We start from the raw sequence: 12,751 nt of genomic DNA on the forward strand, positions 1-12,751 counted from the left end.
AATGCAGACAGAGCTCATGCCACCTGCTAGGACTTCAGAGGGAAAAACATTTAAACAGAATCCTGGGAAATGTCTTGGCATTGGGTAGAAAAAGGAACCGGTCTTTTCAAAGGTGCAGAGGTAATCAATAGCATGGAACGGTGAAGGAACTGAAGAAGCTAAGTATATCTGAAATTGCAGGTCCAGAAATGGCTTGGAAAACTTGTCATAGTCTGGCCATGAGCAACAGGAAGTGTGTACTATGTATTGCGGGTCTATCAGATTTGGTTAATGGGCAACATAAAGTGGGGAGAGCCTTAGGCAGAGGAATGATCACTCAGGGTCACTCAGGATCTGGCTCCCTCCCTCTTTTTCATGAATGGCAATAGCAACAGGACAATTGGAGTCTGAATGTCCTGCAGTAAGTCAGATGAGAGGCAATGAAGCAACATGGAGAAGAGTGGATAGATTAAAAATGTGTTTAGGGATAGACTTGACCAAATGGAGTAATTAGTTCGACTCTTGAGGGAGAGTCAATAATGTCTTGTAAATTTTCAGCGAGCCAATGATGAAGGTCATACATGGAGATAGGTAATAAGAAAGGACTCATGGAAGACCGCCGAGTTCTGTCTCAACAAGAGTCACTGAATGTCTATGAGACTTGAAGCCATGTCACTGGCCTTTTCTGTTTTGCTCTTTTTGGTTTTTTTTTTTTTTTTTTTTTTTTTGTCTTCTGTGTTTGTCTTTGGGAGGGTAAGAGGAGGCACAGAAATAGAGGGACAAAGGGTGAACAAACGCAGTGGTGGTGCTCACTAGACATGATGTTGAAAGTAAACTATATAATTTGTGGGTGGGGTAGGAGGGAAAACTTGGGAGAGAGCGGGGAAGGGGTGACATTTTCCAAAAGGAAATGTACTCTCTACCTGACTTACGCAACTGCAGCCCCTCTGTACAGCACCTTCATGATAACAATAAAACAATTAAAAATATAATAACAAATAGTAATAGTAAACCTTTTCTTCTGAATAAAATTATTAGTTGCCTTAGGAGTGCAATTCTGTTATGCCCAGGGGTCAGTGAGGGGCAAGTACATAAGGGTACTTAGTGTACAGAACATGCTTACAGGGAAGGATATTAGCTAGAATCTGGAGAAAGCTGTTTTCTCCACAAAGGGTGATCTCCAGTTCATTTTCATGTAGAAGAAGATTGAGGCCGAGTGAAGAGGGTTGGATATAGTAGTGCACGGCTGTAATTCCAACTCTGCTGGAGTTGGACAAAGAAGGATGGTGACACTTGACCATCCCTGAGCAAAAGCATGAAATGCTACCTGATAAATAAGGTAAAATGGGTTCAGGATATAGCTGAAGTGGTAGAGTGCTTGCCTACCAAGCTGAAGGCTTGGGTCCAAACCCCAGAACCACCAGAAAATAAATAGCAAAAAGAACCTGTAAAGAGAGAGAACATGGTGAGACGGAGGTCTAGGGCTTCCGAGAGGGGGACGTGAGCGTCGGTGGGGGCTGAGGATTCCAGCGGAGTAGAGGAACCTCACCTCTTTTGAGAACACAGGCCAAGAGGATGTATATGTGTATATGTGGGTTCAGGCAGAGAGAAAACCCACGGAAAGCAATTGAATTAAAGGGGTTCCCAAGGAGGGGCCCCAGATCTTTTACATAGCAGGGCAGTCTTTTTGCTGTTGTTGTTGGTTGTAGGGCTTGAACTTAGGGCCTTGGTGCTGTCCCTCAGCTCTTCAGCTCAAGGCTAGTGCTCTACTACTTGAGCCACAGCTCCACTTCCAGTTTTCTGGTGGCTCATTGGAGCTAAGATCTCAGGGATTTTCTTGCCTGGGCTGGCTTTGAACCGTGATCCCCAAATCTCAGCCTCCTGAGTAGCTAGGATGACAGGCGTGAGCTACCAGCTCCGGGCCAGTGCAATCTTTTTATGTCTCAACAAAAGAATTATTTTTGTGGGGTAAATACATTAAGATTTGATCATCAAAATATATAATTCTTGTACATTTTATAATTTATTGCTCTCAGAGCATTCCCAAGTTTTAAGCCAGACTCACAGGCCTTTGTCAGCTCCCCAACAGCATGATTTCAATGTGTCCTTTCCAACCAATTCTATAAGAAGCTTCATCAGAGAAACAGTCTTTAAGTCATACTAATATCCATATTGGTTCTACCCTGTGCTTGAAAGTTCACTTTTTATCTCTCATTTTATCAAGTAGAATACGACTATGCTAGCTGTATTTAAACTCCCTGGATTAAAACTTTGTGATATCTAGCTGTGAAATAGATGGCTTGGCAGTTAGCCCTTTGGGTTGAAAACAGGTTTCAAGTAGCCATTTTTTTTAGTGTTCCTATAACTGATGTTTCTGTTCAGTATGTGGTGAGCAATCCTTTATCCATCTGCCAGCTTTATATTTAGGGAACTGTCAAGGATGAGCACTGAACATTTCAGAAAGGATGATGTGGGCACTGGTGGTTCACACCTGTAATCCTGGCTACTCAGGAGGATGAGATATTAGGATCGTAGTTCAAAGCCAGCCCAGGCAGGATAGCCAGTGAGACTCTTTATCCTCCAGTTAACCACCAAAAAAAAAAAAAGCCAGAAGTGGAGCTGTGGCTTCAGTTGGTAGAACATTATTAGCCTTGAGCGAAAATGCTCAGGGGCATTGTGTAGGATCTGAGTTCAAGCCCCAGGGACTAGCACAAAAAAAGCAGGTTGGGGGCGGTCGTATGATATCTCATCTTTTAGAAGAACTGAAAAGCACATAGAGTGTCTAGCCATTGCTTAGGCTACCATCACTAACAATACATTGTGTGGCTTCAAGTGAGAAATGCGTGATATCACAGTTCTGGAGACCAGAAGGTCTGACTCCTTCTGAAACTCCTCACACCTACCTACCTTCTGTGGGTGCCTTCTCAGCCTTGCATTCTCCACCCTGTGTCTCTGCGGCTGCCATTATCTATATACAAATTCCCTTTTTAAGGACAGTGGTCCCTTGAATTAGGACCCAGGTTAATGACCTTGTGGTAACTTGAATACCTCTCTACAGAGGCTCTATTTCCACACAAGGGTGCATTCTGTCATACGGTGGGTAAGCTTTCCACATACATATATTTTTTAAGGTGAGGAAGCATTCAGCTAAGGACAGATCCATTAAGAAGAGCACATCTTGTTTTAATACTCAGATGCATTTATACCTTTCAAAGGAACATGCTGTATTTTCCATGTTTGGAAAAGAAAAGTAATCCATGGAAATTATGATGGAATGACACCCTAATTCTCATAAAATTTCACTTTGGTGGTTTCTCTGGTCTCTCCAGTTACCTTTCTGCCAATGTGGAAAGATGATGTGGAAACACTTCCTTAATTGAGTTTTCTCCCCATCTGTTTCCTGGCCTGCTCTTTGGGGGAATTCTTAGTGAACAACCACAGGAGATAATGAAGCAAAGAGACAAAAGCAAATATGTGACAGCACTCCAGAACTCATGCTTCAGTTGTTTATATTAAAACTGCATTAAATATGCGATGTCACAAATAGGATGATTGGCTGATTTACTCATTTCACAACATTGTACACACAACAAAGCCTCATTTACGCACTATAAATACATGTGGCTTTTATCTGTTGATTATACCCTAATAAAACTAGAGAAAACAAACCAATTTCTACTTGCTAGTCCTAAACATACTGATACATTAGCCACTTGTAAATATGCAACTGAAAATTGTAAAGACAAATTGCCACTTCAAAATGAATAGCATGTATTAGTTTAAAGAATGTACGAATGACATGGATACAGATCTCACTATTAACATGTTAATAGTATTTGCCAAAGTTACTTATTTAGAAATCTACTGCATTTATTCACTAGCAAATATTTGTGTGTGTGTATGTGTGTGTGTGTGTGTGTGTGTGTGTGTGTGTGTGTGTGTGTGTATGTGTGTGTGTACAGGTCTTGAACTCAGGCCCTAGGTACTGTCCCTTAGCTTTTTTGCTCAATGAAACCACAGCTTCATTTCTGGGTTTTTGGTAGTTAATTGGCCATGAGAGTTTTGAGCTGGATTTGAACCGTAATACTCAGATCTCAGCCTCTTGAGTAGCTAGAATAGATTATTAGGTGTGATCCACTGATGCCCAGCTGAATAATTTTTTTTTTGGGGTCCAGTAGTGGGGCCTGAACTCTGGGCCTGGGCACTGTCCCTCAGCTCTTCAGCTCAAGGCTAGCGCTCTACCACTTGAGCCACAGTGCCACTTCCGGCTTTTTTCTTTTTGCTTATGTGGTGCTGAGGAATCGAACCCAGGGCCTCAAGCTTGCAAGGCAAGCGCTCTACCACTGAGCCACCTTCCCAGCCCCAAGCTGAATAATTTTTAAATGCTGTTTCATGAGCTGGGCAACATTCTAGGTACTGAGAATGTACCAGTGAACAAAACAGAAAACCAAAGAATCTGTATCAGCCGTGGAGTTGGAGAAGGATCATTGGATTCTGCCTGAGTTTTGAAAACAAAGCCAACAATTGTGAAAGGATCAGCCACGTTGGGTGTGAGTAAGGAGTCAACGGCATCCCCAACTGTGTGCTGAATGAAATCAACAGTGCTTCTTTTATAATACATACTGAAAATGCTCTAGTGTACCTAAAAACTATCCAGAGCAGAGTCTCCACGCTCCTCACTCTGCAGATTAATGCTGGGCCGGAGGGCAGTTATTGCCTTTGGGAAATTTATCCGGAATTGAATTCAACAATCCAGGAAGTGGAAATGGTGATGGTATCGACATCAGGAAATGAGAAAGGATGGGAACTATCTTCCCACTTTTGCCAGATCTCTGTGTGGAAAGTAATTACAATGGGGGCTTTTCTCAAGGGACCAAAAGAAAAAGAGGTGACACATAACAATTTTAAGTTGTTCTACCTTGTTTCAGAAGACATCAAAAGCATTGAATTCAAACCTTTTTTTTCTGAGTACAAGGACAAAGCCTTTGAGTGACAACATTGATTTCATTCAGCTACTGTCTGTGGCTATGATCACAGTTTTATTCGTGTGGCCCAAGGCTGTGTTGGCATTTTATGGCATTTTACTGTGGGGGGGCTCTTTGCCAGTGTTTGGGGGCGGTCACCTCCTGTACCTCAGCTGGCCAACCTGTCTTCCCTTCCCATGGCTCACTGTTCCCTGTGTTTTGCTCATCATTTCCACCCTGGAGACTATGATCAGGGTGTGGTTGGTATGGGATCTTCCCCCTCATATACTCTCAGTGTCTGTCTTTCTGTCTCTCCATCCCTCCCTCTTGCATTCCTTTCTCTTTCCCTCCCTCCTTCTGTCTCTCTTCTTTCTGATATATGCACAGACTTGTATAGTATTACTCGTTAGGAGGAGCCACAATACTGAGAGCTCACATGGCTTCATTAATTAACTTCCCCACTAACGTGAGTGAAGTCTTGGCCAATGGCTTTGTAGTGCAGAGGTTCAAGGTGTATTTTAGAGATAGAGTGGCATTCCATCGTGTGTGGCAGTTTAGAAAACGAAGTGGGAAAAAATGTAGAGTCCACATAACACTGCTCCACACATTTAGATGTTCAACAGCATTTCATTCGTTCATTCCTCTTCTTCCTAGTCTTTCTTTAACCTCTCCTCTCTATTAAAAGGCTTACCACTGGGCATCAGTGGCTAGAGCTGAGGCCCAAATGGTGGTGCTCTAGTCTTGAGTGAAAAAGCTCAGGCACAGTGACCAAGACATGTGTTCAAGCCCCAGGACCGGCATAAAAAAATCTGACTAAATTTAAGTGTGGAAATATCTAAGCAATAGAGACACCTACTAAGTATTAGACTTGATCTGCATAGTTTATGTGACAATGTAGCCATATTTCCTTCATGTAACATTTTTCATTTTGTATACAATTTGTAATGATTTCCTTAAATTTTATGGCATGCAAATACTGTAGTTGTTTTTGACATCTCTTGTCATAATATATTAAATTGCTCTCTTAACCATTTTCCCCTAAGGAAATTTTTTTAGAGCATAAAAATGATACAAAGTACAGTGAACATGACCATCCTTTCACAGATAAAATTACAAAAACAGATATTGACAAGGGCTCAATATATACTGGTGTTTAGTTAGCCATGAGAAAAGGGAATATGAACATATACACACAATCTATATTCAATGGTAGCAAAAAATAGATTATTTATACCAAAGAAGAGAAACAATCATTAAAAATTATGTCAAAGATACCTTTTTCTCAGAGTGAACCAACTCAGCAGTGCTACTCACTAGACACTATATTGGAAATGAACTATACAGCTTGGGGGAGAGGTGGTCAGGAGGGGTAAAACAGGTAGAAAATGAGGGAGGGGGTGACACTGTTCAAAAAAGAAATATATTCATTACCTGACTTATATAACTCCTCTGGACATCACCTTGACAACAAAGCTTTTTTTTTTTTTTTTTGAGTCCGGTCGTGGGGCCTGAACTCTGGGCCTGGGTGCTGTCCCTCAGCTCTCCAGCTCAAGGCTAGCACTCTACCACTAGAGCCACAGCACCACTTCCGGCTTTTTTCTTTTTGCTTATGTGGTGCTGAGGAATCAAACCCAGGGCCTCAGGCATGCAAGGCAAGCGCTCTACCACTGAGCCACCTTCCCAGCCCTGACAATAAAACTTTTTAAAAAGAAGCTACCTTTGTCTTTAGATTTCACAAAGCTGTGACCTCATTCAAGTCCTAAGAACATGGGAATAATTCGTATTATATTTATCAAGGGGGGTGGTTAGGGATTGAAAGAAAGGGGAGGAGAAAAAATAGAGAACAAGGCTTAGATCTGTACCCTTTGGGACTCTCCAAGCTGTGCCAACAGCCCAGCAGGAAACAGGTGCATTTTCTCTGACTTTTTAGAGGGTTTAGATAGACACCAGATAATCCCAGAGCCAGAAAGTAGGGTAAAACTTGTTTTAGGGCGAGTTTCTAGAAAGGAAGTACAGGAGTGAGAAGCCCCTCTTTTTGCTTTTTTGCTTCTCTCCCCTCCTCTCTTTCTCTCTCCCTCCCCCCCTTTTCCCCTTACCCCCCCCCTCATGCCCCCTCTTTTTCTCTCTTCCAAGTCAGGTCAGGAGCCCATCTTCTACACCACCTCAGATAAAACATAAATATGTGTTGGCTCTACTCTAGAGGGTACTAGGCACAAAATACAACTTCTTTAAGTACTCTACACAAAAGCCTGCTGATCAGAATTTCCATTAATTAAAAAGAATTATTAGTGTGGTCTTGAAAAGTACATGACTGACTTCTGTCTAGTGCTTGAAAGCAACATGGACAAAAGCTCAGTCTTCATTTTGCTGTTAAGTCAGGCTCTAATAAATTGTCCTCATTTCTATCTTCCTTTTGGCTTCCGGCCCTGTGACCCAAGTCTGGCCATTGTAGTCCCATTGGTGCTGTATTTATGTATGCAACAGGAGAAGTATTTTAGCTAGAAGATTTTCTAGAAGATAGAACATTCTTCCAAAAATTAAATGGGATATAGTCACAGTTGTAAAGGTCACTCTCTGCTGGTCAATCATGTGCTATGCACAAGCAATATCTTATGAAAAATGAGACTGAAAAAGATGTTTCCTAAGTACCGAGATATTTTTCATTATTGGGTGATTTTTTTGATGAACTAATATGTTTTATTTCACACAGTATTGACAATCACTCCCTCAGTCAGCCAGCTACCTACTTACAGTTTCTGTCACATGCTTAACAATGTTTCAAAGATGACACTTCCCTAGAAGAAAGGCTTTAGGTACTAGATCTATGCAGACAAAATTTTGCAATAAAACAGAGGATTTAGGATTGAGTTTGGTCATAGCTGGGAATAAGTGGGTACTTAGAATTGTTTTGAATGGTACAGCTGTCTAATACAATAATTTTGATCCTTATTGGACCAAATGGTTCCCATTGTAATGGCTCCTTTTATGCTAAATTATTTTCTTTATATGCTTAGAACATTGCATATTACCAATATATGTTTGCTATATAATTATGAATGGTAAGACTCAAGAGAGATTGACTGAAGATACACAGTTATTTTTGAACTTGTGTTTCACAGTATGAGGGTAAAATGCATTCAAGCTGTTCACTTCATATAGAGAGAAAAATACATTTAAAATTAGAATGACATTATTCAGAGTCTATAACTCATGCAGTCCGAAGAGAAATATAAATGGACCATATCAGTGGGTAGAGAAGAAAGTTAATTTCAACAGAACATTTGGTTTTAAAATATTTCTATGTAAGAACATATTTTTAAAAAGGATGGAAGGAGGGAAGGGAAGAGAGAGGTTGAGAAAGTAAGAGAGACAGGTAGCTGGGCACTGGATTCTAGCTATCTGCTCAAGAAGCTGAGATCTAAGGATCACAATTTGAATCTATCTTGGACAGGAAAGTCCATCTTACTTCCAATTAATGACCAGAAAACTGGAAGTGGCACTATGGCTCAAAATGGTTGAACACTGGCCTTGAGCAAAACAGCTCAGGGACAGTGCCCAGGCCCTGAGTTCAAGCCCCACGTGTCTCTCTTTCTCTCCCTCTCCCTCTCCCTCTCCCTTTCCTTCTCCCTCTCCCTCCCCCCCTCATACACACACACATGCACACACACACACCAACAGTTGAAATTCAGGAACTACCACTAGCATTATCATCATTATTTCTTCACCTTCTAATAAGTCATGATAGACCCAAATTCAAGGCTATGGGACATTTGGTAATGCTCATGAAAATCAGAGGATCCTCCTGAACCCAGCATGGGTGCTGGCTTGCTGTTTACCCACCTTGGGGCTTGGGGATGGAGGGGCACTGGTCAGTCTACGTGGATGTGCGTTTGCACCTGTGGGTTCAGTGTTGCACTGACAGGAGGTTTGGACTTGGAGTCAGGGAATTCCTCCGGAGCCCCAGCACTAGCTGGGTTTTCATCACAGGGAGGTGACGAGGCTGCTCCATTTTGTCTGCTGCTGCTCCTTTGGGAACCGCTAAATTCTGCTTCTTACCTTTCAGGCTGTTGGTGCCCTCTTTTCTTCTTTTATCTCACACCCTTCCCATGACTCTTTCTAGAATGCAGTGGGCAATACAAGTTTAAATCCTAAGCATTACATTTTATGAGGTTGGTGAATATTGACTTTTATCTTTGCTAGATTGCTTTTCATCTTGAAGATATCAAAGGGTAGTTGATAATTATACTCAAAATAAAGGATCTGAGCGGTAAAGCTGAGTGGTAGAGTGTGTACCATGCATATATGAGGTCCTAGGTTTGATCCTTAACAACTCCCCTCCAAAAGTGTGTAGTTTTGGAATTTCTCCTACAAATTTCCAATACTAATGAGAAGCATTTGATTTCGTAGCGGAAGCCCCCAATGGTGGTGGATGATCTTTTTGAAGATATGAAAGATGGTGTCAAGCTCCTCGCTCTTCTGGAAGTCCTGTCTGGGCAAAAACTGGTAAGGAGTTCCTCTAACTGTACTTGTCAGGTGGTTTCTGTCTAGAATGTGGGGATTGTGGGATTGAGAGCCTTGGGTTGCTGCTCACACAAGAGAAAGTTCTGATTTGTCATTGGTAATAGATGCTTACCTGTTTACATGTCTACCTGTCTACTATGTTTAATAGTCTACCAATCACTTCTAGGAAGCAATTTTTCTTTCCCGTTCCTACCAACTGTTTGAAAATACTCTGTTTACAGTAGTAAGAATTTCATCAGCAACCTCAAATGGCTACCAACGGTATCCATTGTATGGTAATCAACAACATTACAAAATTAACAAAGGTCTCACTTTAAGTGTTTGTTGCCCATTTGAAAAGAATTCCTGTATAATCTGTATAGTAGATATTTGTCAAAAAATTAAGCATGTATGCAGTGCAACATTTTGCACACTTTTGGTGGTGACCTCTCCCATCATCAATAATTTGGAACAGGATAGAATGTTCAGAGGGGCTTCTTTTATAAACTATGGATGCAGTGGCGTGAAATCCAGGGGACAGTGAGCTATCACTATCAAACATTATTTTATAGTGTTTCCAGTATACTATCAAATAATACAATGTTAATTTTTCTTGCTTATGTCTTTTAATTTCAGATTAAGGGAACAGTAAGTAAAAGTGTAAATTACTTATTAACATTGATGGTAATGGGAGACAGAGTTCAGGAGACAATTTTCAGAATTATTTCAGAATGCTGTAGATACAAGTCTCAGGTGGGCAAGATTCTCTTTTTTAAATGTCTTAACCATCGTTAGTACTTGTATAACTGCATTTTCAAGAGTATTTTTGCCTTCCCGTGACTGTCCAGTTAGTTTTGTGCAGGGAGTTCTCAACCCAACTTTTGTGAAGGGATTTTTAGGAAAATATGACCAGATGAGAAGCTTGTGTGAATGATTTAGTAGGAGTCACACTGTAGCAGACGCCTGGTCTCCCTGTGTCATATCTCAGCTTACGGATGGCTTCTAGTGTGCCAGTGGTAGACCTTCCCGCGTGCTGATGGCTCCTCAACTCAGGCACAGGTAGATCGCGCAGCATTGCTGCCACAGGAGAGAGCCTGGCAGCTCTCAAAGGCTGAGCCGGTGGTCCCTAAGAGACCTCAACAAACTAGATGAGACTTCATGAATAAATGTCTTAGGCTTAAACATTTAATAGGGGGCATCATTTACACATGTTGCCTAAGGTCCCCAGTAGAATTGAGAGCCAGCTGCCTACTGCAGAAACTTCTAGAAGCATATCTTTTATTGACTCTTCTTCCTTTCTACCCACCCTCACTCCTGCTACTAAGGGCCACCTCTCCACTAAACTACATGCCCCCCCATCCATGTGTAAGCTCCGCTTGGGTGACACCACATGTATATAAATTTAGATACATGCATATATTTGGTTTAGCTTATTTATTTATAATTTATTTTATCTGTTTATAGTTAATTTATAAATTTATTGAATTTATATATGTATATATGTGAATAATCAAGTTGGAATTCTTGGCACGTTTTTGAGCTTAAAAACTGGGTAAGCCTTAGGATATGAGAGCATTAGATTGAAATGTATACTCAGTTGGTTTCCTGGTATAACCAGCTATCATATTCTTGAATTAAGCTATTTATCTGAAAGTTGAAGAATCTTCATATGGCCTTTCAAGAAGTGTATCTGTTGGGCTGAGGATTATAGCACAGTGGTAGAATGCTTTTGTAGCACGAGGGACCCTGGGTTCAATCTTCTATACTGGAAAAATAATAAAGTATATGTCATTTTAAGTATCCAATATAATTTTTTCCATTGTACTTGGCCAATAGTCTACATTAACCTTGGGGAACATTTACCTGCTGAGCTAAATTACTGTAGAAAATGTATGTTTGTGACAAAACAAATCCACGTTTACTTCAGTGCCCCACTTAGGCATAGTTAGAATTACAGAAACTTAAAGCTGGGAGGGATTTCAGAAAGACTGTTGGCATTATCACTGGACAGATGGGGAGACTGAGACACAGGAGAGCAATTTCCTTATTAACCTTCATTCTTAATTGATGTGGAGTCCTTCCAGATGCTGAGTTCTACTCATACGATTATTTTGAAATGGCAGATATGCTGTGCAAGGGCGAGGTACATTTTGTGCCCCTGGGCGCCAGGCTCCAGACTCTCATGGGGCAGAGGAAAGCTGTAAGGGATGAGCCTCCTACGCATTCTTTGAGAGCCTTTCAAAGGGAGGCTGAACAAAAGCCTGGCCTCCAGGGTGCTAACCCAGTCGTGAGTCTATAATTATCCCAGGATAGAGCTCTATTAGGAATACTGTACTTAGCATCAGCACTCTCATAGCCTGAGCCGCTGGCTTTGACCATGATCACTCAAGAATTACGCCCAAATGGGTCAGCAACGTCTCTACTGCCAGCATCTCAGGATAGGGGTGGAGTCTCAATATAACATCATGGCTTGCTTTGGTAGCCCAACATGACTCCTGTATTTGTGATTTCATCTAAGACCTTAGGGAATTTTTAAATTATTATTTTTAGGAGGTTTTTTTAAAAAAAAATGTCTACTGAATGTTGTATGGAGAACAGATATTCTTTAGATGGATTGATAACGACATGTTTTTAAATCACACATAGACCTTGGACCACTAAATTTAATTCTTTGCTTTAAGAATGTGAGTAATTGCCATTAAAAAATACAGGGATTAGGGACTTTAGGGGAAATCGCTTCCTCATCTGTGTTTTGAAACTGTGAAGTATATTTTTGAAGAAGACTTCTGTGCCCTTTGCATTTCGGAGAGGCCAGAAGATCCGCTTAGAAGTAAGTAAGTGGACAGTCTCAGAGAAAGAGAACCTTAGCATCCTCTGGCTCTGCACGATGTCCAGTGACTCTGGTAGTCATCTATCACGTAGTTAGAGTCGACTTCACCCCTCTGAGAGGAGTCAGCATCATCTACTAATCACACAGCTAACATTTCAGCAGACCTTCCCACGGATAGACCTTCTCTACCACCCTCAAAGGAAAACACAGACGAACAGAATTTGGCTAGCGCCTTCATGAACGTGAGAATGTTTACCCGGGTCAGGATAGTTTAAACTGTAGAAAGCTAGATGTAAAGATGTGATAAGACAATTACATGGGTGTGTGTATCTTCTCATTTAGTCAGGGTACTTCTGGAGAAGGAAAGCTGAGAGAAGTCATTTACCTGACGGGATAGCAGATGCTGCCATGCTGTGGTGCTATTTTAGATCGTGTGGTGTTGTCACAGGGTTGATCCTGTTGTCAACGCGATAGATGT

At 41.3% G+C, this 12,751-nt stretch overlaps 1 protein-coding gene across 14 annotated transcripts in view; it reads left to right on the forward strand.

The window, feature by feature from the left end:
* The window catches only part of Syne1 (spectrin repeat containing nuclear envelope protein 1), a 406,378-nt gene that overhangs the window by 62,236 nt on the left and 331,391 nt on the right, over positions 1–12,751 (forward strand). For all 14 annotated transcript variants that reach the window (XM_070010443.1, XM_070010444.1, XM_070010431.1 and 11 more), the window contains one exon: positions 9,351–9,446. In XM_070010443.1, coding sequence (XP_069866544.1) covers positions 9,351–9,446 — 96 coding nt within the window. The remainder of the gene's footprint in view (positions 1–9,350; positions 9,447–12,751) is intronic.

Source organism: Dipodomys merriami, unplaced genomic scaffold (assembly GCF_024711535.1).
Source record: "Dipodomys merriami isolate MVZ:Mamm:240054 unplaced genomic scaffold, mDipMer1.0.p SCAF_8, whole genome shotgun sequence".
NCBI classification, from domain to species: domain Eukaryota; kingdom Metazoa; phylum Chordata; class Mammalia; order Rodentia; family Heteromyidae; genus Dipodomys; species Dipodomys merriami.